Source organism: Camelus ferus, chromosome 4, assembly GCF_009834535.1.
Source record: "Camelus ferus isolate YT-003-E chromosome 4, BCGSAC_Cfer_1.0, whole genome shotgun sequence".
In the NCBI taxonomy this organism is placed as follows: domain Eukaryota; kingdom Metazoa; phylum Chordata; class Mammalia; order Artiodactyla; family Camelidae; genus Camelus; species Camelus ferus.
Genome location: NC_045699.1, coordinates 73,455,747 through 73,481,629, shown reverse-complemented (window position 1 = coordinate 73,481,629; position 25,883 = coordinate 73,455,747). Strand labels below are relative to the sequence as shown.

General features: G+C 60.1%; 1 protein-coding gene across 4 annotated transcripts in view; it reads left to right on the top strand.

The window, feature by feature from the left end:
- The first annotated feature begins 885 nt into the window (after nucleotides 1–885).
- Nucleotides 886–25,883, top strand: part of SARDH (sarcosine dehydrogenase) — a 65,373-nt gene continuing 40,375 nt past the window's right edge. For 2 of the 4 annotated variants that reach the window (XM_032478852.1, XM_032478849.1), the window contains exons 1-11: nucleotides 905–1,013; nucleotides 1,637–1,686; nucleotides 3,097–3,455; nucleotides 4,575–4,753; nucleotides 5,824–6,003; nucleotides 6,715–6,838; nucleotides 7,033–7,133; nucleotides 15,909–16,013; nucleotides 17,197–17,326; nucleotides 21,743–21,829; nucleotides 22,118–22,208. In XM_032478852.1, the coding sequence (XP_032334743.1) occupies nucleotides 3,125–3,455; nucleotides 4,575–4,753; nucleotides 5,824–6,003; nucleotides 6,715–6,838; nucleotides 7,033–7,133; nucleotides 15,909–16,013; nucleotides 17,197–17,326; nucleotides 21,743–21,829; nucleotides 22,118–22,208 (1,328 nt within the window). In that variant the 5' untranslated portion in view covers nucleotides 905–1,013; nucleotides 1,637–1,686; nucleotides 3,097–3,124. Of the gene's footprint in view, nucleotides 1,014–1,282; nucleotides 1,371–1,633; nucleotides 1,687–3,096; nucleotides 3,456–4,574; nucleotides 4,754–5,823; nucleotides 6,004–6,714; nucleotides 6,839–7,032; nucleotides 7,134–15,908; nucleotides 16,014–17,196; nucleotides 17,327–21,742; nucleotides 21,830–22,117; nucleotides 22,209–25,883 lie in introns of those variants that run through there. The other 2 variants (XM_032478850.1, XM_032478851.1) reach the window with 2 other exon arrangements.

Below are 25,883 nucleotides of genomic sequence, written 5' to 3'. Positions count from 1 at the left end.
GCCTCTGTCTTCCTTCTGGACCCTGAGCCCCTCAAGGGCAGGGGCTGGGTCGTAGTTGTCTCGGACTCTCAGCAGTGCTCTGCTTACAGTAGGTGCTCAGTAAATGCACAGGACAGATAAACTGGCAGCGAGACGGCTGGACAGCCTCGGCGGGAATAAGAGCACAGGTGTCTGTCTGGTAATAGGAACAGCGGTCCTGTCCCCGTCACCGCCCCCTGACCTGGCAGCCAGCGTTCCCGAGTTGTCAGCTGCCCACCGCTTTGCTCCCGCGGGAAGAGGAGGCCCTATTCCACATCGGCACCTGTTCTGACTCTGCACAGCCAGAGGCGAATGCCCTTATTCTCCCCAGATCTCCTCTGGGCGTCCTCTGCCTGAGTGCAGACCAGATGCCCTAGCCCCAGAGGCAGACTGCAGATTCTGGCCTGATTCCCCACTAGCTTGCTGTGTGACTCGAGGCAAGCTGACTCCCCTCTCTGGGCCCTGGCCCCCTCAACCGTGAGCACCCCTTCCCTGGGATGAGCAGCTGAGGCTGGACAGGCAGGCCCGTGCTAAGGCCTTGGGTCACCCCAGCAAGGAGCCCCAGGCCTGGCAACGCTTCCTGCCCACCCGGCTGTGCCAAGCTCCCGTCCGGCGTTGGGAGCAGGGCGGGCACAGACAGGGGTGCACGGCTCACCCAGTAACCCCGAAATGGCTGTTTTAGAGCTGAGAACGTGAGCTCACCTGCCCCGTCACCAGGGTTGAGCGCAGCTCTGCCCGCCTCAGAATTGCCCACTTGGCTGCCTCCTGGCCAGCCTCCAAGAGGCCCCGGTGGTGGGCGGTGCCTCCTGCCCCGGGGTGGGCGGGACAGGGGCTGGCGGAGCGGTGGGGGGGGGGGGCGCACGGGCGGGGGCGGGGGTGGCCCAGGCTCCTGCTCGGCTGCTGCCGGGGAAGGAAGGAGGTGGCTGCTCCGCTGCAGCCACTGGGCCAGGCAGCGGCCGGCACTCGGGGCCAAGGGAGGCTGTGGCTGCCTGGAGGTATGCCCTTTGGGAGGGGCAGGGCCCGGGCCCTTTCCCAGGCCAGGGGGGTTGGGACAGGCAGGGACGTCCCTTGCCTCTGGCTGCGGTGACCCTCGGGCTGGGTGGGCATGACCATGGGATACTCTGTGGGTGGCAGGGGACCTGGGCACCCTCTCTGCCCTCCTCCCAGTGAGCTGTGCCAGGAGCTCTCGTCCACCAACCCCTCCGGCCTACAGCCCGTGAGGAGGGCTCCTCTGGGCCCCCTGCTTAATGGCTTGAGGCCCCGCCCGTCTTTCTGACCCCAAGCACCGCCAGGCTGAGAATAGCCAGGCTGTTGACTCGGGCGGGAGAGAGTTGGAGGGGGCAGCAGAGCAGGTTAATGTGGAAGCCGCTGCCCTGGCGGGAGGTCCCTGGGCGGCCCCTGCTGGGGCCGTGCCAGCCCCCACCCCCAGCCCCAGTGGGCCTGGCCGGCGGGCGGGAAGGGGCACGTGGCGGCCCCCTGGCCACAGCGCTCACGCTGGGGTGGTGGGAGGGAGGGAGGAGGCTGGGCAGCTGGGGGCCGGGCAGCGCGGGCTGCGGGGCAGATGCCCGGCCTCGGAAAGCCTTCCGGACAACTCGTGATGCCGACTTTCCACCAGCAGGACACCACTCCCGGGGCTCCCGGAAGATTAAGGAGATCCAGGGAAGAAAAGTGAGTACAGACCCTTGCGGGGTGCCCCTCCCTGAAAGGCAGGTGGGCTGTTGGAAGTGGGGCAGAGGTGACAGAGGGACCGGGGTGCCAGGGCCCAACCGCCAACCCCTCATCCCCGAAGCCTCTCAAATCACCCCTCCCTGCTCCCTCCTCTGCCCCCACCTCCTAGGAGGGGGTCACTGGTGTGCAGGGCAGGGCAGTCCTGACCAGCCTGAGAGCTGAGCCCCTCACCCACAACCCGTGGTGGCTGCAGGCTTGAGGGGGCGAGCAGTGCCCACTGGTGAGGGTGGGAAATGGGGTGGCAGTGGTTCCCCCCAGCCTCCCCTCCCCCAAACCAGGCCCTGTGATATCTGCAGAAGTGGGCAGGACAGCCTGCCTCCTTGGGCCTCAGTCTCCCCACTCTGTGCAATGGGGACAACAGTCATCTTCAAGTCAGAGCAAAGAGAACGTGGCTTGGCACGGACACGCTTGGAAATGGAAGTTGACTTTTTTCTTCACTTTTTTTTTTTTTGCTTGCTTTATGAGGGGGAGATAATTAGGTTTATTTATTTACATTTGGAGGAGGTGCTGGGGATTGAACCCAGGACCTCGTGCAGGCTGAGCATGCGCTCTATCTCTTGAGCTACACCCTCCCCCAGGAAGCTGGCTTTCTTAATTGGCTAATTGATACCAGTCTCGGCTCGACCCCCTCAGGACCTCAACCACAGCTGAACCCCTCTTACTTGTCCTGCTGATCCCACAGATGAGTCCAGGAGCCCCTCTGAGGCTTCCCCTCCTCCCCGTGCTCCTCCTGCCCCCAGGGAGAGAGCTCTCCTGCACCTTGTCTCCTTAGAAAGTGGGTTCCCTGTCACCTTCTCTGACAACTTTGAGGCTTTCTGGCTGGGGAGGTCTGGGAGGTCCCTGAGGAGGAGGGAGGCTGGTTACCCGTCCTCCGAGCCCCTACTTGGATTCCTAGACGGCCTGAGGGAGCCGGGAGGCCCGGACCCCACAGCTCGCTCACCTTCTGCCTTGGGTTCCAAAGGGCTGAGAGGCCAACGAGGCAGAAGTCACTTTTGTCTGTTGTTGAGATGGGACTTCCTTTGGATGATGTGTTGGATACAGGCTGGAGGGTTGGGTGTCCCTGCCTGCCTCACAGCTCCCCGACACCCACCCTGCGGCCCTGCACCACCACGCACACCGCCCCACCTTCTGTCCCCACCGTGGTCTCCCCGGGCTTAGCCGGAGCCTGGTGCGTACGAGGCCCTCAGTACACGTGGGCTGGACAAACACACGTGTGCACACACACTGTGGGTGGGCGGCGGGAGGGAGGTTGGAGTGTGACAACACGGGGACACGGTGCCCTGGGCTCTCTCTCGGCGCAGCACCCGCGGCGCCCCTCTGCACCCCAGCCAGCGCTGACTCTCTCCCCAGCTCCCTGCGGTGCAGGAGTCGAGTCCTCATGGCCTCGCTGAGCCGAGCCCTGCGTGTGGCCGCCCCATGTCTGCGCCGGAGCCCTGCCCAGGGCCCAGGGCTGCGACCCCTGGCCAGTGGGGCGGGCCCTACCACCGAGAAGAGCGTACCGTACCAGCGGACTCTGAAGGAGGCTCAGGACCCCTCGGCGGCGGCCCGAGGCCCAAGCAGGCCCCTGCCCAGCACAGCCAGCGTGGTGGTCATCGGCGGGGGCAGTCTGGGCTGCCAGACCCTGTACCACCTGGCCAAGCTGGGCGTGAGCGGGGCGGTGCTGCTGGAGCGGGAGCGGCTGACCTCCGGGACCACCTGGCACACGGCGGGTAGGGGCGGGAGCAGGCGGGCACGGGAGGGGCCGGATGCAGCGAGGGCCCTGTTCTGGGTTGACAACCCACCACTTAGGAGAGGCAGCTGAGCTGGAGGGGAATGACACAGAGGAAAGGCACAGGGTCTGTCTGGAGATGGACAGGCTGGGGGCCCTGCGTGCCCCCTGAGTCCCTGGAGAGCTGTGGGGGGAGGAGGGCCAGACATGGCCTGGGGGACCCCGGAGGGTGTCGCTGAGACCAGAGCTGAGAGCCTGGGAAGCTGTCTGCTTAACGAGCAGAGGCCACTTCCCTGGGTGGGACCGCCCGGGATGAGGGGCGCCCACAGGGTGCAGAGGACGGGCGGGGAAGGGGCCATTAGGGTGGCACAGAGCAGAGTCCTCCTTGAGCACAGACGCACAGATGATTCTCATCCAACTGGCCAGTGGGCATGTATTAAGCACCTCCAGTGGCATGTCCCCAGGGCAGCCAACCTGCCACCTTAACCCTGGGCTACGTTTGCTGGTATCTGTGGGGGAAAACATTCCCTCTCTGGCCGAGACCCCACTACGAATCTGCGGTCCCTGCACGTGGGGTCGGAAGGAAGTTCAGGCACCATGTGTCTTGAGAGTGGTCACCGCCAACCCCGCCCACCCCTGCCCCTGCCGTCCCACCCTCCCACCTCAGCTCTGAAGGGAGCAGCTTTGTGGGTGAAGAGGCTGCCTTTGGGCTTCAGCCGGTCCTGGGTCGGGTCCTGGCCCCATCATCACCTGCCCTGTAATCTTGGGCACAGAACCATTTGGTGCCACCTTAACATCTCTATAAAATAGTCATGGCTGCCTCACAGGCTGCCCGGTTACCCTGTGACAGGCTCAGCCCAGGGCTCGGTGCATAGTCGGTGCTCGATAAATGGCAGCCTTTGACGTTGTCACTCTGTGTTCGCTGCCCAAGGGCTGGGAGGCCGTCCTAAAACTCAGCTTTGACCCTGTCACCTCCTGCTCACGGACCTCTCGGGGCTCTCCATGGCCTGCAGAGAAATTCTGGGGCCCGCTGCCTGATATTCGGGAGCCTGGCCTGCGGGGAGAAGCCGGGCAGCGCGGCCGTGCTGGGGCTGACGGCGCCCGGCCCCTCCCCGGCCAGGCCTGCTGTGGCAGCTGCGGCCCAGTGACGTGGAGGTGGAGCTCCTGGCCCACACGAGGCGCGTGGTGAGCCGCGACCTGGAGGAGGAGACGGGGCTGCACACAGGCTGGATCCAGAACGGGGGCCTGTTTATAGCGTCCAACCGGCAGCGCCTGGATGAGTACAAGAGGCTCATGTCGGTGGGTGTGCACCGGCCGGGGTGGGTGTGCACCTGCGGGGGTCGGGCGCACCTGCGGGGGTGGGGGGCACCTGCGGGGGTGGGGGCGCCGGGAGGGGCCCGCAGGTCTGGGCTCAAGCCCTGGAGCTGCCCCTGCTGGCTGGGCCACCTGGGACAGGAGACTCTGCCTCAGCCTCTGCCTGCTCACCTCTGAAGCGGACCGCGGTTTACTGAGCCTCAGAGGCGGGAGAGGCCCAGTAAAGCGGGGTGATTGCCGTGCTCGGTGCTCAGGGAGACCGATGAACGGCAGAGTCGCACACCCCAGGAGCGGCTTCCTTAGAACGGGCGGGTTGTTGGGGTTGGGAGGTGGCCCCTTTCTGCCCCCTCCTTCCGCTTGCTCACCCGTCAGCTGGGATGGAGGCGTCCAAAGGTGGCAGCCAGCCTTTCAGCTCAAGTTCTGGTGCTGCTGAGTGAAGTCTCTGCCACTTTTTATTCTCGACACTCAGAGAGAGAATCTGATTGGCTCAGCTCTCTCTAGTTGGGCGGAGCCTGTCCTGATGGGCGGATGCCTGGGCACACTTGATTGGCTGCCCTTGGGCCAAACAATGTGTTGGGGGTGTGGCCTGTCACCCGGGGTCGTGGCTGGGGGGGCAGAGGGCCACGCTGGTCTCTGGGGAGCTGGTCTGACCAGCAAACCTGGTCTTCAAGCTCAAAATATTACCCCTGTGGCGGTTATTTCTATTTCTTTTACCTAATAGGTCCTTATTATCATTGTAAGCTGTTTAGAGGTGCCAAGCACATAGACCATTATCACCCCATTCACCAGGTGCCATTGAGCAGCTGGCCCCGGGTCACAGGGCCTGTGTCACTGCTGGATGGAGAAGGCGGGGTGGGCCGAGCCTACTTCCAGCACTTCCCCGTGCTCCTCACCCTCCGGTGCAGCTGGCCTGCGAGACGGGCCACGGGGCACTGCGGCTGGCTAAGGCTCCCTGGCAGGGTCAGAGCTGAGCCTTGGAGACCCAGGTGGGAGGGGAGCGGGGGGAGGGGGCCTGCTCCCCGAGGACTCAGTTACTTTTCTCCACGTCCCCCTAGCTGGGCAAGGCCTACGGCGTGGAGTCTCACGTGCTGAGCCCGGCAGAGACCAAGGCACTGTATCCGCTGATGAATGTGGACGACCTCTTCGGGACCCTGTACGTGCCGCACGACGGTACCATGGACCCCGCCGGCACCTGCTCCACCCTCGCCAGGGCCGCCACTGCCCGGGGAGCACAGGTGCGATGGCTGCCCAACCCCGCGTCCCCGGCTCCCAGCCCAGTCCTCCCAAGAGCCCAGAGAGCAGAAGGCCAGAGAACAGGTGCGTTCTCTCTGCGGGGAGACCTTGAGCCAGGTGGGGCCTCTGAGCCTTCGGACCCGCTCCCGCGAAGGCCGGCCGCCCTCGGGTCTGCCTGCGATGCCGGCTCTCCTCCCTTCCCTGAGTCTGGCCCTGCTGGACAAGAGAACCTGCCTAAAATCATTTCCTGTAATTTTAACTTTCTTTTGTCTCAAATACACACAGAGTTGTGGGAAAAATTAGAAAAGATAAATGAGCAAAAAAGAAGAAAGGAGAACCCCCAGAGGCGCTCAGTGTTGCCCTTCCGGTTTCACTGCCGGAGCCTCCCCGTGAGGCCCCGTCTGCCGTCAGAAGGGAGCCAGGCGGCACCGGTGTGCGCCCTTACACCAGAGCAGATCACAAGCTCCTGTCAGCCGCACGAGCCCTCCTTTTTGTTTTTAAGTCACTTTACAAAAAGCCCCTGTATCTGGGATAAGTTCTCCAAGTCAAGCAATGTTGGGCTTAGTTTCCGTCCTGTGGTCACACAGCTTCCTTGACGGTGTCACGTGAAGTCTGCCCGAGGAAAAGCAGGGGTCCGGGGCCCATCTGGACTGGGGGTGATGAGAGGGTCAAGGAGCCCTCGTGGCTTTGGCAGCAGCTCCTTTCGCTCCCAGGTCATCGAGAACTGCCCGGTGACCGGCATCCGTGTGCGGACGGATGATTTTGGGGTGCGGCGGGTCGCGGCCGTGGAGACAGAGCACGGCTCCGTCCAGACGCCCTGCGTGGTCAACTGTGCAGGTGGGAATGGCCTTCCTCCTGGCTCCCGAGCGGCCACGCTGGCTACTCTCTAAACTGTCCTTTCTTAGGGAGGGGGGCCCAGGGGTGACCTGGGGGAGTCACTGCAGACAGGCCTGCAGAGGTGCCCAGTGCCCACCCGGCTGGCAGCCCCGCCAGGTGTCAGCAGAGCTGAGCTGTCTGTGCTCTGCCTGCAGGAGTGTGGGCGGGCGCCGTGGGCCAGATGGCTGGAGTCAAGGTCCCGCTGGTGGCCATGCACCATGCCTATGTCGTCACCGAGCGCATTGAGGGGATCCAGGTGAGTGGGTGGTCCCAGGCACGGTGGGGACCTGGCCCTGAACCCCAGCACTTACAGGTGGCATGACCCGCGTGGGTTCCCTCACCTCCCTGAGCATCAGTGTCCTCACCTGTGAAATGGGCACGTGGCCCCGGCTGTGTCGGGTGATGTGAGAAAGCAGTGGCAGCACAGGCCCCGCCGAGGGCGCTGGCCCCCGGGCCTCGCCGTGTGGCTTCCCACTGGCGCCCGAGCCTGTCCTGCGTGGTGCGGCCAGTCTGGCTTTGGCCGTGCTCTGCGCCCCAGGTGTCTCTGGGAACCCCTGAGTGCTCACCTGCTCCCAGACACGCCCTGGGTGCCAGTCTGGGAGGGCACGCTTCGCTTCCCGGCCCTCAGAGCCTCCCGGGAGCCCTGGAGGCGCCTCTGCCAAGGGAGGTGCGGGGTGGGGGGCCTGCATGCCCCCTGTCCTCTCCCCTCTCCTGTGCTGGTGGCTGGTACCTTCCTGTCACCTTGTCACTGACCGCTTCTCTTTCCCTCCCCTCCATCCATAGTCCCCCCATTCATTTCCTTCCTTTTGTCCGTCTCACCGTTCTCCACCCGTTCATCCTTTCCTCCCTCCAGCCCCTCATCCGTCCGTCCATCAGTTCATCTGTTTATCCATCCATTCATCTGTCCATCCTCCTTGTATCCAGCCATCCGTCACTCCCTCTACCCATTCGTCTCTCCCGTCACCCACTCCTCCATTTGTTCGTCATCCATACATGTATTAATCCATCTAACCGCCCCCATCATTGACTGGGTAGGCTCTGTGCTCCAGGCCCTGTTCTAGAAACTGGGGCCCTAACAGAGATGAGGACCTAGCTCTTGCCCAGGTGAGCTGGGGGGAGGGTACAGACCAGTAAGTAGACGTATTTATTTCAAAGCAGTCTGACGGGGCCCCTAGGGGGCTAGCCCAGGGGCCACTGGGGCTCCTGGCCTGTGGACCAGGGAGGCTGCCTAGCAGAGGCCACGTCTGAAGGGTCTTCTGAGGTATCTGAAGGGTGGCAGAGAAGGGATGAGGGGGAGAAGGGGGTGCCCAGAAACACAGGTAGTTCAGACGGGCACCGGAGGGCTGGGTGTGGGGAGAGTGGAAGGCCAGATGGACCTTGTTTAGAGTCGGACCCCAGCAAAGCGGGTCCTGGAGCCTCGTCCCTGCCCTGGACAAGCCTGGCTTCCCTCTGGCCCCCAGGCTGGCCGCTAGTGGACCTAGTGGTGGCGGGGATGGGGAGCTGGGGCGGGCCCCTTGGCATAGGGCTCCCCGTTCATGGACGCGTTTGCCGCAATGCAGCTCACTCGGCCTGGGCGCTGCTGTGGGCCCCGCTGGGCGGGGCTCCAGGACAGAGGAATCTCCCGCCCGCGGTGGGACCAGTCCTGGCCCGCTTCTGTGGGAATGTCCCCGGTGGCCGCCAGGGGTCGCCCTCAGGCCGCAGTGGGCTCTGAGGAGCTGGGCTACAGCTTGGGCGGGGGCAGAGCAGGGCTGTGTCCTGCGGGGGGGGGGGGCCCTCCGGGCGTCCACAGAGCCCCAGACCCCCCAGACCGGGGCCTCAGTCTCTCCATCCCCCGATGTGTCTGATGCCGGGCATGGAGGCCCCTTTTAGGAAGAAGCAGAGATTTCAGGAGGGGGCCCAGGGACCCTCTCCGTGAATTTTCAGGTCAGAGCCAAGCTGGGGTGTTCATGTTAGTCACAGACACTGCCCCCGCACAGGCACCCTGCGTGCTGCTGGGAACCCCAGGCTGCACTGGGGCAGCAGGAGAGGGCCGCCAGCCCCCGAGACTCTGAGCAGGAGAAAAGAGGACATCTGGGGCCGGGGGCAAGGTTCCCCATGCTCTGCTCCTCCTGGGGAGTCTGGGAGGCCAGCTCTCCTGGGGCCGCACCCGGGCAGTCTGAGTCTGGGAGAGGAGCAGGCCTCTGACACCGACCTCCCACGTGGTCTGACCCCTTGGTGGCTCAGCTCCCTGGCTTGGCAGTCTGACACTGCAGGATGCCGTCTGTCCCGAGCTGGGCTGCACGGCCCTGGGGGCCTGGACGCCCTGGCGCTGGCCGGTGACGGATCAGGTCTCGGCCACCGAACCACGTGCGCTTCGTCCTTCTTCCTGGGTGGTCAGAGGGCTGTGCTGCCCCAGGGACCCCCAGTTCTGAGGAGCTGTCCCAGCCCTGGTCCTAGCCGGATGCTGTCCCGGCTGCTCTGCCAGCGCCTCACTTCCTCTCCGGCCCCGGTCTCTGCGTCGTCAAGCACAGTGGGCCGGGGGCTCCCCGCTGGGCTCGCAGCTCCCCTGGCCTCCGCCTGCTTGTGTGTTGTGCTGGGGCGCAGGGTCTGCATCCTGACCTGTGCGACACCCAGCCTGGTGAGGCAAGGTGCTGCCTGAGACTCAGTTTCCTTTTTTTGAAAACTGGCTGATAACTGTAGCTACCACATAGGGCTGTGAGGCGGGAGGAACCGTGTGACAGAGCTGAAGGGCTGAGCACAGTGCCTGGCCCGTAGCAGGTGCTCACTAGGTGGCAGCCATGGGGAGGACCACAATGACCGCGACGAAGGGCCTGGGATGGTCCAGCCAGCTGTGCTTCAGAGGAAGAGACCTTGGAAGCGTGGAGCCATCAGGCAGGCTTCCTAGAGGAAGCAGCCAACAGGATTCAGATGGAACGGGGACAGGAGAAGCAGATGGGAGGGAGTGAGCTGAGGTCGGGGAAGGGACACCTGTGGGCTGGGGTCGTACCTGTAGGGTGGGCTTCCACGGGGAGAGGGCAGGGAGGGTACCCTGCGGGTGCCTTGGGGCTGAGCTGAGTGTGTGCTGGACGCCCAGAGGCAGCTGGGGCCTTGCCAGGGCAGGGAAGTGGGGACGCCGATCCTGCTGGAACGGAAGTCAGGGGCTTCCCTGGCCACCAGGTGTCCCCACTGCCCTGCTCAATGGAGCTGCAGCATATTGTTGGTTTTGTTTTTAGAGCAGTGACAGTAGAGGTAATGGCATCACTGTGATTATTTCTGAAGTGCTCGGGCACTGAGGCCTCCTGTGCCCCTCCCGACAGCAACCCTTCCAAGCAGGCGTTCTCACTCCTGCTCTGCAGAGGAGCCAGATGACTAGGAGACTCGGGTGGGAGGGAGGGACAGCCGCCACACTGTCCCTTTTGGTCTCTGCATATCTTCAAAGGTGGGGCAGAGGGGTCACACCGGCTGTGCCCACCTCCAGGGCAGAGGGACCTGAGAGAGGGGCTCGGGGGAGGCTGAGGAGCCTCGGTGGAGGCGGGCCTCTTCCCACCCCTGCTTGCTTTCTAAAATGCTTTGGTTTTGCTTTGTTTATTTGTTCACTTGTTAGTTAAGTCAGTAGTCAGAATTTGCAGTGCGATGACAACGTAGATATTGTTGACTCCTGAGCAAACAGTGTCCAACTTTTTGTGTTTCCTGGAGTTAGCAGTAGTTTTTGTTTCCCCCAGCAGTTCAGTTTTCTACGTAGCTGTCACCGTTTCTATCCATCTACCTATCATTTATCTACCTGTCTAACATTGCTTTTGTCCCTAAGACCCCACACACACAATCAGTCCCCATTTCCCACCCCACCTTCAACTCAGATCATCACTGACCTAATTTCTGTCGCTATGGGTTTTTCCGTTTCAAACTTCCAATGAAGTGCAGCCACGCTGGGTGTGGTCTCTTGTGTCTGGCTTCATTCGCTCTGCGTGACGGTGTTAAGATTCATCCCTGTGGTACGTGGATCAGAATTTCACTCTACTTTATGGCTGAATAATACGCTCGTGGATACTGCCATTGGCTTATCCATTCATCTGCTGATGGACGTGTGTCCACTCTTTGGCTGTCGTGAGTAGCGCTGCTGTGAGCATCCACGTACGGGGTTTGTGTGGACACACACTTTCACTTCTCTTGGGTGGACACCCACCTGGAGGGGGACCGCTGGGTCACAGAGGAGCTCCGTGCTCACCTTTCTGAGGACTGTCGGGCTGTTCCCGAAACAACGCACCGCTCTACGTTCTCAGCGGCAGCGTGGGGGCCTGACGTCTCTGCGCCCTCGCAGCCCTTGCCGTCAGTGCTTCGGACTCGAGCCGCCAGCGGCGCGTGCGGGGCGGCACCTGGCCGGCTGGGGCCGCGCCTCCCTCGTGACTCAGGGCGCTGGGCGCCGTTTCAGTGCCTCTCAGCCAGCCGTGCGTCTTCTCTGGGGAAATTCTGTTCACGTGTGTTGCTCATTTTTAATTAGGTTATTTGTCCTTTGATTGAATTATGAGTTCTCCATACATTCTGGATTCAGGTCCTTTATCAGACGTATGATTGGCAAATATTTTCTCCCGTTCTGTGGATTGCCTTGTCACTTTCTTGTTGAACTTGCTGCCAACACAAACGTTCTTAATTTTGATGAAGTGCAATTTATGTATTTGTTTCCTTTTGTCCCTTGTGCTTATGGTGTCATATATAAGAAGGTGTTTCCTAACCTAGGTCACAAAGATTTGTCCTCATATTTTCTTCTAAGAATTCATGATCTTAGCTCTTATAATTATGTCTATGATCCATTTCAAATTAAATGCTGTGTGTGGTGTGGGGAAGGGGCCCACCTTCCTCTCTTGCAGGGGGCTGTTCAGTTGTCGCAGCACCATGTGTTGAAGATTGTCCTTTTCCCCACTGAACTGCCTTGGCATCCTTGTGAAAAATCAGCTGACCGTAAACGTGAGGGTTTATTTCTGGACTCTCAGTTCTAGTCCATTGATCTATATGTGTCTGTCCTTATGTTAGTACCAGTCTGCCTTTTTTTTAAAGTATATTTTTACTGAAATATAGTCAGTTTACAATGTTGTGTCAGTTTCTGGTGCACAGCACAATGCTTCAGTCAAAGGGAGCACACGTATATTTGTTTTCATATTCTTTTTCACCATAAGTTACTACAAGATATTGAATATAGCTCCCTGTGCTGCACAGTATGAACTTGTTTATTTTGTATATATTAGTTAGTATCTGCAAATCTCAAACTCCCAATTTATCACTTTCCACCCACTTCTACCCCGGTAGCCATAAGCTTGTTTTCTATGTCTGTGAGTCTGTTTCTGTTTTGTAAGTAAGTTCATTTGTCTTTTTCTTTTTTTAGATTCTGCATATAAGTGATATTGTATAGTATTTTTCTTTTTCCTTCTGGCTTACTTCACTTAGAATGATGATCTCCAGGTCCATCCATGTTGCTGCAAATGGCATTAGTTTATTCTTTTTTATGGCTGAGTAGTATTCTATTATATAAATATACCACATCTTCTTTATCCAGTCATCCATCAACGGACATTTAGGTTGTTTCCATGTCTTGGCTATTGTAAATAGTGCTGCTATGAACATTGGGGTGCATGTGTCTTTTTTGAATTAAGTTTCCCTCTGGATATGTGCCCAGGAGCAGGATTGCTGGGTCATAAGGTAAGTCTATTTTTAGTCTTTTGAGGACTCTCCATGCTGTTTTCCATAATGGCTGCACCTAACTACAATCCCACCAGCGGTGTAGGAAGGTTCCCTTTTCTCCACACCCTCTCCAGCATTTGTCATTTGTGGACTTCTGAATGATGGCCATTCTGACTGGTGTGAGGTGATACCTCATTGTAGTTTTGAGTTGCATTTCTCTGATAATTAGTGATATTGAGCATTTTTTTCATGTGCCTGTTGGCCATTTGTATGTCCTCCCTGGAGAATTGCTTGTTTAGGTCTCCTGCCCAGTTTTAGTATCAGTCTGTCTTGATTATAGTAGCTTTTTAGTGAGTTTTGAAATCAAAAGTGTAAGTCCTCTGTGTTTGTTATTCTTTTTAAAAATTGCTTTGAGGATTCTGGGTCCCATACATTTCCATATGAATTTTAGGATCAGCTTGTCAACTTCTGCCAAGGAGCCAGCTGAGGTTTTGGCAGGAACTGCGCTGAATCTGCAGGTCAGTTCAGAGAGAACTATCATCTTATCAATAGCTTTGTTTCATAAACGTGGGATGGCTTTCTGTTTAGTTAGATCTTCTTTAATTTCTTTCAAAAATATGTTCTAGTTTTTAAATTTTTTTGTGTGGGGGAAGGTAATTGAGTTTGTTTGTTTGTTTTAAATGGAGGTGCTAGAGATTGAACCCAGGACTTCATGCATGCTAGGCATGCACTGTACCACTGACCTACACCCTCCTCCCATTCCAGTTTTTAGAGAACAAGTTTTGCACTTCTTTTGTTAACTTTATTTGTAAGCATTTTACTATTTATGATGATATTGTAAATGGAATTATTTCCTTAATTTCATTTTCGATTGTCCACTGCTAGTGTAGAGAAGTAGCCATTTTTGTTTGTTTGTTGTATACTGACCTTGTGTCCTGTGAGCTCGTTGAACTATTTCATGAGGTGTAATTGTTTTTAGTGGGCTCCTTAGGATCATCTGTATGTAAGATCACGTCACTGCACACAGAGATAGTTTTACTTCTTTTCCTCTCTGGATGCCTTTTATTACTTTTTCTTGCCTAATGCTGCCCTAGCCCAGAGCTCCAGTACAATGTTAAATGGTGGGTGTAGACATCCTTCTCTTGGCCTGGTCTTCGAGGAAAAGCTGCAAACAAGTATGCATTTGCTGTGCGTGTTTCTTAGATACGCATTATCAGGAAGTCCCCTTCTGTCCCTAGATGCTGAGTGGTTTTGTCCTGGAAAGTGTTGGATTCTTTCGAATGCCTTTGTCTTCATCTACTGAAGTAATTAGTGGTTTCCATCCGTTAACCTCTCGATATGGTGTATTACGTAGATTGATTTTCAGATGTTAAACCAACCTTGCATTCCTGGTGTAAATCCCATTGGGCATGGTATAGAATCCTTTTTATATGTTACTGGATTCAGTTTCCTAGTATTTTGTCAAGGATATTTGCATCTACACTCATAACTGTCACAGGTTCCCCCAAACATCTCAACAGATCTGTCAAACGCCCATCAGGAATATCTGCCGCGTGCTCACACACAGCGGGGAAGTCACACCAAGTCCCCAGGTCCCATCTCCCGCCCCAGAGCGGCCCTCCTGCTGCTTCTAATTTTCTCCATCAGCCTCTGCTTGACTGTCACCCTGGGACCTTCCTCGTCCCTGCTCTGTTTGGATCTGTTGCTCTCTGGATCCATGGCATGGTCTCTGACCACTTCCTGAGAAGGGGTCCCGGGGAAGTAAATGTTCCTGTGTCCATGAATGTCTGAAAAAAAACTGCATTCTTTTCTCATACTCAGTTGATGGATTGACTGGGTCAAGATCTCTGCATTTGAAATTGTTGTCAGGATTTTGAGGACTTGCTCCAGGTCTTCCAGCCTCGAGGGAGGATGTTTGTTTATTCAGGACCCACCTAGTCACTTCATGTCCTGACGTTCCACCCTGGTACGGCCCCATGGCAGCCCTGGTCCAGTCGCAGCACTCGGTGGGCACGTGTGGGCCCTTCAGTCTGGGATTCTTGATTTTTAATCTGAGAAAACATCTTGGATTTTTGCTTTGACTTTCCTTTTACTCCGTTTTCTCTTCCTGGAACCCCTGTAAGGTGGGTGTCAGACTTTCAGGATTCACTTTCTAATTTCCGTATTTTTTTCCCTCTCCTGGTTTCCATGCCTTTCCCTGTTTTAGCCTAACGTCTGGAAGCTGCTCCTGGCTGCGCGCAGTCCTTCTGCTGAACTTTCCATTTGGATGCTCATGCCTCACTGGAAGCCCTCTTTCTCGGTCTGGGACTGTTCCTCCCCTACGGCACCTTGTTTTATGAACCACGTCTTCTCGTATCTCTGAAGCTCTCAGTGTGGTTTTGTTTTTAAGAGGGACTTTCCTCAGGCTGACTGGAAGCTTGGAGGAGCAGGGTCAGGAGAGCCTCATGCAGAGGGTTGAGGGGTGAGCGCTTCTCTTGGTGAGGGACCTCAGTGTCAGCATCTGGAGTCTTCTCCAGGCTACTCAGTGTCTCCACAGAAGAGTCTCTAATCCACTTTTCAGCGGGAGGACAGCCCATTCCTCACCATCCTTGAGCCTGGAGCCTCTGGGGACCCATTTCTCTGGGGACAGACCTCAGGGCCCTGCAGGACAAGGCCAGGCCGTGGCTGACAGGGCAGGAGGGAGGGGATCTGGGTCCAGCTGCTTTGAGAAACCCTAGTCTGACTTCCTGTTCACACACACACAAATGCTCTCACACTCACTCACGGACACACCTGCACACACATGTACATGCATGCACACACATGCGCACCCACACATGAACACACATGTGCACACACTCACACATGCATGCACACTCTCACACACAGGCATGCGCTCATGCACACGCATGTGCACACACACAAATACACACCACCCCTGTGGAGGGACCTGGGGTTGCCCCAGGCTCAGCTTCTGCAGATTGGAGGGGACAAAGGGGACAGAGGGGATGGAGGGAGGCCTGACTCTTCATCTCCCTCCCCCAATGCTGAGCTATGTCACCACCCTCCTTTGTCCACTCTGCACCCTCCAGTGTTGGTTAACGTTCTCATGTCTGCTGTTCATAACCCTGTTCTCTTATCTCTGCGGGTTATAGGTTTTCTTCCCTCCCTCCCGCCTTCATTCCTCTTTCTTACATTTGTGCTGCTGTTTTAGGGGCTTTGAACAGGGGTGGTTGTCCACTGTGTAACCTGAGACCCTGGGTCCACTCTGTCCTCAGGGTCCTACAGGGAGGAGGAGGGGGGTGCCCCAGACCCAGCATGGGCCTATGACCCATGGTGGAGGTGCTGGGCCCACCGCCCAGCCCGGCCGACCCCCAGGCCTCTCTGCTCTGCCTTCTAGAACATGCCCAATGTTCGTGATCACGACGCCTCGGTCTACCTCCGCCTCCAAGGGGATGCCTTGTCTGTGGGCGGCTATGAGGCCAACCCCATCTTCTGGGAGGAGGTGAGACAGAGGGCTGGAGGGAGGGGTGGAGCTGCGTCTCGGCGTGGAGATGCTGCCTTCCAGAGACCTCCCCTCCTGGAGCGCCCCAGGCCCTCACCTGAGAAATGGCAGGTCCCCCACCCAACAAGGTCGGACTCGTTTTTCTCCAGTCCCCGGAGAACCTGGCACACAGGCGGATCCAGACCCGGGGCGGGTGGAGGGCTTGCCTCAAAACATCAACAGTCAGAGGCTGCAAAAAGTAAAACAAGGACTTTAGAAAGTGGTGAAAACATTTAAGCCTTCTGTTCACCAGCAACCACCCCCCCCCGCCCGCCCTGTGGCTGCAGCTCTGTCCCCCCGAGGCCCGGGCTGTTCTCCTGGGAGCTTCCGGGGCTGAAGCGGGCCCAGCGGCCCTTCGAGCGTGTATGGGCCACCCCAGCTCCCACATCCGTGCATTTAGTCCGTGAACTGGATGGCAAATGACGGCTTTGGGCCGGATACTGTTTTACTTTTGGGGGAAAGAGGGAGGCCAAGACAGAAGTCCCTGTCGCCGGAGACCTGTGTTCTTGTGGGGAGACTCCCAGGAAACAAGCCAGGAAATGGTGCTGTTTTGGATGGTGATCTGCACATTGAGTGAAGTTAGCCTAGTGAGACTGGAGGGGAAGGATGGCCTCCAGGCTGTGCTCAGGCGGAGCTCCCAAGGACACGGCGTCCGCACAGAGCCCTGCAGGCAGAGGGCCAGGGGAGCTGTTCCAGGTGCCGGTGAAGGCCTTGAGGTCAGATCAAGCTCGCCCTTCTCCAAGAACTGAAGGAAGGTCAGGGTGGCTGCAGGTCAGTGGTAGATGTGGGCAGGGCCTGCTCGCATAGGGCTTTGAGAGCCACAGAGAGTCACGGGGAGCCACGGGAGGCTTGAGAGCAAGAAAGGGCTCAATCTGACTCAGGAGAATGAGATGAAGGAGGGCCGGGAGCAGCGCGACCAGGCAGGGGCCATGGTAACAATCAAGGTCAGAGCAGGTGGGCCTGGGCCCGGGCAGTGGGCAGAGAAGGGGGAGCAGACAGGCCCCGCTGAGGAGAGTGGGGGCAGACAAACTGAGGGGACCAGAGGGGACCAGCCCAGCCCTGTCACCCACTTAACTCAAGAGGCTGGCCAGGCCCTCCCGGTGGGGCGGCTGTCACAGGCCAGGTCCCCCGCCCACCTTCCCAGGTGTCGGACAAGTTTGCCTTTGGCCTCTTCGACCTGGACTGGGATGTGTTCGCCCAGCACACTGAAGGTGCCATCCGCCGGGTTCCCGTGCTGGAGAGGACAGGGGTTAAGTCCACAGTCTGTGGCCCAGGTGAGTGGGGAGGCCTGGAGCTGGGGGAGGGCTGCCCCCTGAGGCCGGCCTGATCCAGGCATGGATGGCTATCCCTCAGTCCCGGGCCCAGGGCCATGCTCGCCCCTCTCTGCAGGCAGATCTCTGTGAGATCGGGGAGGGCAGAAATGTGCTCACAGGCGCACAGCCAGGCCTCTTCCCTCCCACCCGCCCCCATGCAAGCCTGTCCTGACGTACCCAGCCAGGCTCAGTCCCCTAGAACTTGGTGTTTCCATCTGTAAAATGGGATGAGCCCCCCACCCCAGCACCCTGTGAGGCTGAGCCAGGAAAGGAGGAGCCAGCCAAGCCCTTTCCTGACACCCTTCTCAAAGGGCTGGAGACCCCCAGTTCCAAGTCGGTCTCACCCCTCAGTCCTCTGGCCTCGGCGGCCAGCCAGCAGGGCCACACGCTCACACAGCATGGAAAGGCCCAAGCCTGGGGCCTCCTCTCTGGCCCCTGGGAGAGCTGACTCAAGGCGGGCCATGAACAAAGGCGCTCAGCTCCGAGAGCCCCCTCCCCAGAGGTGTGTGGCGCAGCCCCTGCCCCTGCCCCGCAGGCCAGTGTGCGCACGGATCGCTGGGGAGACGCCCAGAGCTGAAGCATTTAGTCAAGGCCACTGGTTTATCTTTTCAGGGCCTGCCGGCCAGGCTAGACTTTGAAAGTCCAAATCGATGTGTCATGTCCTTGCATGAGTGACTCCCAGCTCAGCAGGGACAAAGCCTCTCAATGACTAAAGCCTGTACAGGGCCATTCTGGTGTTGCCCAGGGTGCTGAGGGACCCCAGGGTCGGGGAGGCCGTGCCCGCTGCACAAGTAGTATGAGCTGGGTCCCAAACGCTGTGCAGCTGGAGAAGATTTGAATGTGATTTTATTTTTAATTTTTTGGGTGGGTTTTTGATACAGTTTTAAAGCCCAGGGGCAACGAGAGCAGAGATGCCGTGTGAAGGGGCACACAGTGTCCACGCAGCCCCTCCCGACTTCAGGGTGCCCGCCCCCCGTCCCCCGCCCGGGCACACAAGGAGCAACGGGCCCTGCTGGAGGCTGGGCAGAGCTCGCGTAGTGGGAGCCCGGGGAGGTGGGCACCAGGGCAGCGGAGGGAACGTGTTCCACGGGCCTGGGGGCCTGGCACAGGGTGGCCTCTGGGTGGTAGAGGGGCCCAAGCTAGCCCTAAAGCCCAGACATTTCAGCTGCAGGACTGAGTGTGGCTGAGCCCAGGGGTCCCAGGGGCCAGGCACCCACCTTATCACTTATTGCCACTCCCTCTGCCTTAACGTGTTTCAGAAAAGGGTGTTAACAGCTCAGTGTTAACAGCTACCTGGATCTGGGCGAGAGACCAAGCAGCGCTCTGGGAGTTGGAGAACTCAGGTTTATTACACTAGCCGGCCCGGAGAAGTTAACACTCCAAGCTCTAGACCCCGTCTGTAGATTTACACAGGCTTTTATAGGCTGCAAGTTTACAGTTTGCAACATCCTATGCAAATAAGGTATAACAAAAGTTGACTGATTAGGAACAAGCTTTGTAGAAATGGACCAATCAGGAGTGAGAGAAATAACCCATCAGAAGTGAGCTCCATGCAAATGAAGTACTACAAATGGACCAATCAGGAGTTAGCTCAGGGAACCAATAGAATTTTAGGGGTAAGTTCTACTTTCCTAGAAGTAAGCCGTTTCAGAGGCAAAGAGTGAGATAAAGCCGCTGGGCCAGGGAACCGGATGGTGTGGGCAGGGGAGTAGTGGCCCTGCCTGGGGGTCCTGCCAGTCTTTTTATGGGGCTTCCCGCCTCAAACGGGCACCCCGCCTGGGCCAGAGGTAGATGCACACAGCTGGCAGGGCGGACCCGTGGGGACAGTGTTCGGATAGGAGGTTCAGGGGTGGTGGGTGCAGGGTGTGTCCCCCAGAGTGGGGACCGCTGAGCCAAACCCAGAGGGGTGAATGGCGCCGTGCGGGGCTGCGGGATGAGGCCATGCAGGCCGAGACAGGCCGCCCCAGGGCGGTTCCAGCACCATCACCTGGGAATCCCCTGGCCTTCCTGCTCCGATGGGATCCCTAGTCCTCAACAAAGGCAGGAAGCGGGTGGGGTGAGCCTGCCCGGGGTAGAGAGAGATCTAGAAAGAGAATTGCCAGAGAGGAAACTGTGTCTGAGGCCCTGGCTTCCCTGAGCCTTGGTGTCCTCCTCTGTGACACGGGTGACAGGTGGGGGGAGGCAAGGAAGCCACATGTGCAGGGCAGGCCAGCAAATGGGTGCCCGCGGGCCGAGCAGGGAGTGAGGACAGAGGGGGCAGGAGCTGATGCCCAGCCTGTGGCCGGCTGGGGAATCCAGCCCCCTCCTTGCCGGTGCACATGGTGTCTCCACGGCTGCCAGCCCCGGCTGCTTTAATCTGTTCGGCTCGTGAAGGAGCCTTTGGTGACAGGACTGGGGCACAGGGTGCCTGATGGGGGCTGATGACTCACTGCCTGCTGGCAGCTTCCCGGGGCTTGCGTGGGACTGGCAGTGAGAAACGCAGGCTGAAGCAGTCCCAGGGGCACGCACAACCCGGGGAGTGTTCTCGTTTTAATTAGGCGAGGGTCACTGCCCCCATGAAGCCCCACTTGGGGGGAGACATGCCTGTGAGGACATCTGGGGTCTGGTTTCCTGGCTGTGCGGGAGGTCTCGTGGGGACAGCAGCTCCTCTCCTGGCCGGGGAGGACGTGCCGGTCAGTGGCCCTGGGCCTCCAGGACAAAGCACGGAACTCCCAGGCCCCCTTGACTTCGGGGAAGCTGGGGGCAGGCAGACGTCTCATTCCTGGGTCGCTAGGTCAGAGCCAAGGTGGCAGCCTGTCCGCACTGCTGGGAGGCCCTGTGCAGCCTGCGTCCTCCAGTTGCCCGTCTTGAGTCATTTGTCAAACATCCAGTGACCCTTGCCCTCCAGACTCCCCTCCTGCTGGCTGTCTCCTCAGATTCCTCGTGAGGCTGTTCAGAACTTCCTGGAAACATTTCCAGCACCCTCAAGTGCTCACTGGGTCATCCCCAAACAACCGTGGCCGCTCCCTCCTTTCCGCCCGGCCACCATCTTCTCCGGGCTGCCCCGGCGCCCACCCCAGCGTCCACCCCAGCGTCCTCCTGGCCTCCCCTCCTTGCCTCTTGCAGCCAGACCTCCACACAGGCCCAGGGAAGCCCCCTCCCCTCCTGCCCTCCACTCTGACCCACCTCCTCCCTCCTCCATGCGGCCTTTCTGCCCTCAGGGGCCCTGAGCTGTTTGGAAGCTTCCCCAGGTCCCCAGGGCTAGCGGCCTCCTTCAACTCAGATGCTGACAATCAGAGGCTGGGGTCGCAGGTCATGGGCAGGAAGCAGGGCTGTGCTTGTGACCAGTGCACAGGGAGGTTAAGACCCAGCTGGGAGCCAGGCGGCTCTGACCCACGGCCCCAGTTCCCTGGTGACAGAGTAAATGAGACCCATGTGCACAGCCACACAGTAACCCGGGGTTATGATGGTGCCAGGCGGCGGCCGGGGCGGCCAGCCCTCCAGCCACTCCAGACCCCTGACCCATTGTGTGTTCAGCCCAGACACTCTCTTTTCTGCTTATTTGAGCATTCCACTTTCTGTGCCCCTCACTCTCCTGTCAGCTCCCCGAAGGGGTGGGACTGGTCTTGTTCAGAGCTGCCCCCACAGCTGAGTTCTGGATACAAACAGGTGGGCTGCAAATATTTGCAGATGGACTAACAGCCCTATGAGGTAAGTACCACAATCCTGATTTTACAGGTGAGGAAACCAAGGCTTCTAGTGGGTGAAGCAGGTTTCACGCCCAGGACTGTAGCTGCAGAGCCGAGCTCTTTATAATTCTGCCCAAGGGTCCCTCTCCCTCCGCATTCGGGCCGCTGCTGTGGCAGGCTGGCAGCAGACTGAAGCAGGAGGCTTGTTCCCTCTCCCAAAGAACTTACAATCCTTTAGTCACTCAGTGAACATTCGCTAGGCCCTGTACTAGCTCTCAGGTCACAGCAGCGAGCAAAGCCCGGTCCGCGCCCTCGGGGTGCTCAGTCCAGTGGGTAGAGTGCCCTGCCGTGACCAGCAGGAAGGTGATGCAGTCCTGGGGAGCCACGTGCTGTGCTGGCGGCTCAGGGAGAGGCCCCACCAGCAGGAGAATGGCGACAGTCACGAGACACACCTGGACCCCACAAGGCAGGAAGTTCAGGCCAGGCTCAGGTCAAAAGTTCTGGTAGTAAAGGCCAAGGAGCTCAGGGGGAGGGGCAGGGACAGTCAGGGGGCGCCCTGGAGGAAGGGGCGTTGAGATGGGTTTTGAGGATGGGGAGGGTCTGGATGACGGAGGCAGCAGCACACCCCCGCTCAGTTATGCCCTCTTGGGAGACCCCACCCGGGAGCATGTGGCCAGGAGGGAGCTTCAGGCCTTCCCCACCCTTTCAGAGTCATTCACTCCAGACCACAAGCCCCTGATGGGGGAGGCGCCCGAGCTGCGCGGGTTCTACCTGGGCTGCGGCTTCAACAGTGCAGGTGAGTGCGGGCAGCGGCGTCTGCCCTGACCCAGCATCCTCGGCATCCTCGTGAATGAAGGGGCTGAGTTGGCCCTGGGGTGGGGGCTGGGCCCAGGAGCACGTGGCCCCTGACAGGGGTGGGGACCAACTGGCCTGTGGGGAGCGGGTGAGGCCCCGTTAGGAGACACCCCAGGTGTGAGACCCAGGGCTTAGGAGCTGATGCTGCTCAGGGAGATGGGAGGGGCATGGGAGTGAGGTACAGGGGCCCCGGGGGTGGATTGCAGACCTGAGGCTCTGCCCCTGCCAGGAATGATGCTGGGCGGGGGCTGTGGGCAGGAGCTGGCCCACTGGATCGTCCACGGGCGCCCGGAGAAGGACATGCACGGCTATGACATCAGGCGAGTGTGCGGGCACCTGTGGGCGGGGTGGCCGCCCACGGACAGGGCAGGGACGGCACACATCAAGAGCTGTTTAGAAAGGAGCCTTCCCTGAAATCTAGAGGGCTTCTTGGAAGAGGTGGCAGTAAGGAAGGAAAGGGAGGCAGGCTGCCAGTCGGGGGCCGAGCTGCGGGGTGCCTGGGTTTGGCAGATCCGGGGCCCTTTACAGTTCCCGGGACGTCTGGTCCCGGGGTCCTGCCTGACCCACCAGGCAGCTCTGGGATTGGCAGCAGGACCTCACCGTCCCGCTTTGCAGATGGGAGGCTGAGGCCTGGGGAGCAGGCGGCACGGCGTAGGCCGCCCGGGAGCGGGCTGCGCTGCGGTGATGCTTGCTTGTGCGTGTGCCTGTCAGGGAGGAGCGAGCGAGATGTCAGGCACCGTTCACTCCTGGGGTGGCTGGAATAAATCGCACCCCACGCCCAGCACCCTTTTCCCCTGTAACCCGGGCTGTGATGCGCGTGCTGTAACTGTCGTTGGGAGCGTCGAGCACGTTGGTGTAGGTGGAAGGCCCGGCGTCTGGTCTGCACACGGAAACACTCAGCCAACCCGAGCTGAGGCCGCGGGGTGCTGGCATCCGAGCTGGGAGGCGTCCTGGTTGCCCACAGCCCTCACGAGGCGGGGCAGAGATGCAGGCGCCCCCCGGCAGGGTCTGGAGGGTGGGCCTCGGTGGCACTGGGGTCTGGTCCCCAGGAGGCAGTCCGTGGCCCGGGCACTGCAGGTGGCGGTCGAGGCAGCAGCCTGGAGAGGCCTCTGTGGGTGTTCAGCCAGCTCTGCTGTGAGCGCTCCTGGCGGACAGCCGCCCTGGGGAGAGCCCAGCTGCCCAGCAGGGCTGGAGGTGCTGGTGGGGCTCGGCACAGCCCCCTCCCCTGCTGCTAACCTCGTCCCTTCCTGGCCTGTTGAGGACATTACATCCCTTGGGGGGGGGATGTCTGGCCCCCACAGAGACAGACAGACACAGACTGAGATCCCCCCCACTGCCACCCGCTCCGCGGCACCTGGCACAGTGTGGTCTGCTCTGGCGCTGCTTCAGAGCCTGTCTGGGGCTGTGCCCACCGCTCTCCCAAGAGAGGAATGTTCCAGAAATGATAAAGCTGCAAGAGGCCTCAGGGATAGGCCAGTGCAACCCCCGCCCCACAAACAGCAAAATAGAGGTGCCGAGGCCAGGAGGTGACTGGCCTGAGGTCACCCAGCAGGCAGGCCAGAGTGGGCAGGGACCTTGCTTCCAAGCCTGCAGGGCTGTCCACTGTCCCCAGCCGCCCAAGGGGGAGAGGCGTCAGCCCAGGAAGGGGAGGGCCCCGGGCTCGCCCTCGGCCCAGCCTGGGGCCTCCGCGGAGCAGTGCTGGCTCCTGCCCACCTCCCAGGCCGGGCTGGTGGAGGGTGCTGCAGGGAGGGCGGGACGCAGAGCGTGCAGCCATCAGCCCCAGCCCTCAGGCCGGTGAAGCTCCCTCTCAGGGGGTCTGTGCCTTCATCGGCTGCCTCTTATCGCGAGCTGAGACGTTCATGGGAGCATCTTGCGGGCTGGTTTGCCGGGGTGGGGGTGGGGAAGGCAGGCAGAGCTCCCACTTCTGCCCCGGCCTGGCCGGGGCCTAGGGTCACAGGCTGGAAGGCAGAGGGTCTGGGGAAGGAGCCCGAGTGCTGGGGCCCAGAGGGTAGGGGTGGGGGCTGCGATCTCGTCCGCCCACCCTCTGGCTGGGCAGCGCACCCAGGAGACGACCGGCTCACTGCATCCAAGCCCGAGCGGTCACTGACGTGGAACTTCGGATCCACCCAGGGCCCCTGCCCCGCCCCCGCCCCATGCTGGCGGCTGCCACCACCAGCACCCGGGGCCTTTCAGCACTAATGAGATGTTCTGCTTCCCTGGGCCTGAGGGCCTGGGGAGGAGATGAAACAGAGACCCTGTGAGGGAGGCAGAGGCAGGGAATGAGGGAGCTGCATCAGGAAGTCACCAAAAACCTGAGAAGAAAAAGAGCCTCAGTGCTTGTCCCCAGTGGAAGGTCCCAGCAACACGCGGCTGCGACACCCCCTCACCTTCCACCCAGAAGGACGGGCTCAGGGACCCGGGCGTCAGGCTGTGGCGGGCAGGGCCCAGGGCGGGGTCCAGGACGCGTCTGCACCCTGGGCTGCGTGTGAGGCTCCTGGGGCTGGCCTGGCACCAGGTGGCCTCCAGGCCATGGCAGGTGCCTCATGCGTGGCCGAGGTGGCAGCCCTTTGCGAAACCCAAGTGGGTTCTCAGTCGTCCCAGCCCCACCACCTATTGGCTGTGTGGCCCTCAGCTGGTCCCTCCTCCTCTCTGGCCTTGGTTTCCCCATGCATGCAGTGGGAACAATGATCTGCTGGCTCCGGGGGGGGAGTCTGAGGTTCACAGGAGGGGCGCCTCCCCAGGGCCTGCACAGGCGGCGCCCAGGGTGTTACTTTCAGGGAGTCCTTGGGGTCCCGGCAGCCGGGGAAGGAGGAGTCGCTCCTTACTATGTCAGGAGGGTGGGTGGCTGGATGCTGGCCCCGGCCTCCAGCTGCAGGTCCCTCTGCCCGCTCATGTTCAGGTGGACATGGCGGTCAGGCCCGTGTGGGCCACGGGGAGCGGTCCTTCCGCTGATCCTCGGTTACTCTCTGCCTGGGCTGAGTGTCCTTGCCCTGATGCCCACAGATATGTGTGCAGAGTGGTCACAGAGTCCTGGCCAGCCGGCGCCTACTGGGTCAGGCAGGATCTGTCCATGCAGGGATCACCCAGCCCTGTCCCCGCCCTGTCTCCTTCCTCTGTCCCTGCCACCCAGGGGGTTTGAGAAGACAACTGAGGCTCCTCAGAGTGGCTGGGAGGGTGACCACACCCCATCCTGAAAGCCACGTGGCCCCTGGTGCCTGGGGGTGAGTCTGACCACGGACTAGGCAGTGGAGGGCAGGCCTCCTGGCCTCCTCCCTTCCTGGCTCGGCCTCTCCCAAGCCTGCCACAAGTTTCCAGACTCCACCTTGTCCCCTCACGGCTCCTGCCACCCAAGTGCTGCCGCCGGGACCCCCCGGACCTCTGAGCCAGCTCCGTGGCTCCCTCTCTTGCAGTGTGTGCTGGAAGCTCCTGGGCCAGCGCATGTAGCCCCGCACGGGTGCAGGCGGGTTCCTCGTGTGGAGCGAGTCAGACCAGGGGCCCCGCACATGAGGCCGCTCCGAGGCTGCCAGGGGCTCCTGCAGTTGGCACTCCGCCCCGGCGTGCGCTGGAACAGGGCTCCCTAAACGATAATGACGACCGCAAGTATTATCTGTTAGTGCTAACTCTCGCATCGGTAGCCCGTCCCCCGCCCAGATCAGAACGTCGTGATGACTGGGACTGTGGGCCAACCGAGGGTCAGGTACCCCCGATGGAGCTCAGACAGGAGTCACTGAGGACAGAGGCACTGATGGGGACGCAGCTGGGAGAAGGTGGGCCCTGGAGGACGTGTGACATGCCCACAGGTGGGGAGTGAACGTGGGGGACAGGCGGGGGCTGTGGTGAGCGGGGCGCCTGTGCACAGCCTGGCTCGGGCGGCTGTGGCCGGTCCCGGGGGGCCAGACGGAGGGGCTATTGGGTGGCCCAGGCTGTTCTGCCCACTTGGAGGCTGGGGGCGGGGGCTGGGCCACAGGACACGTGCTGGGCCTCTTAGCTCAGCA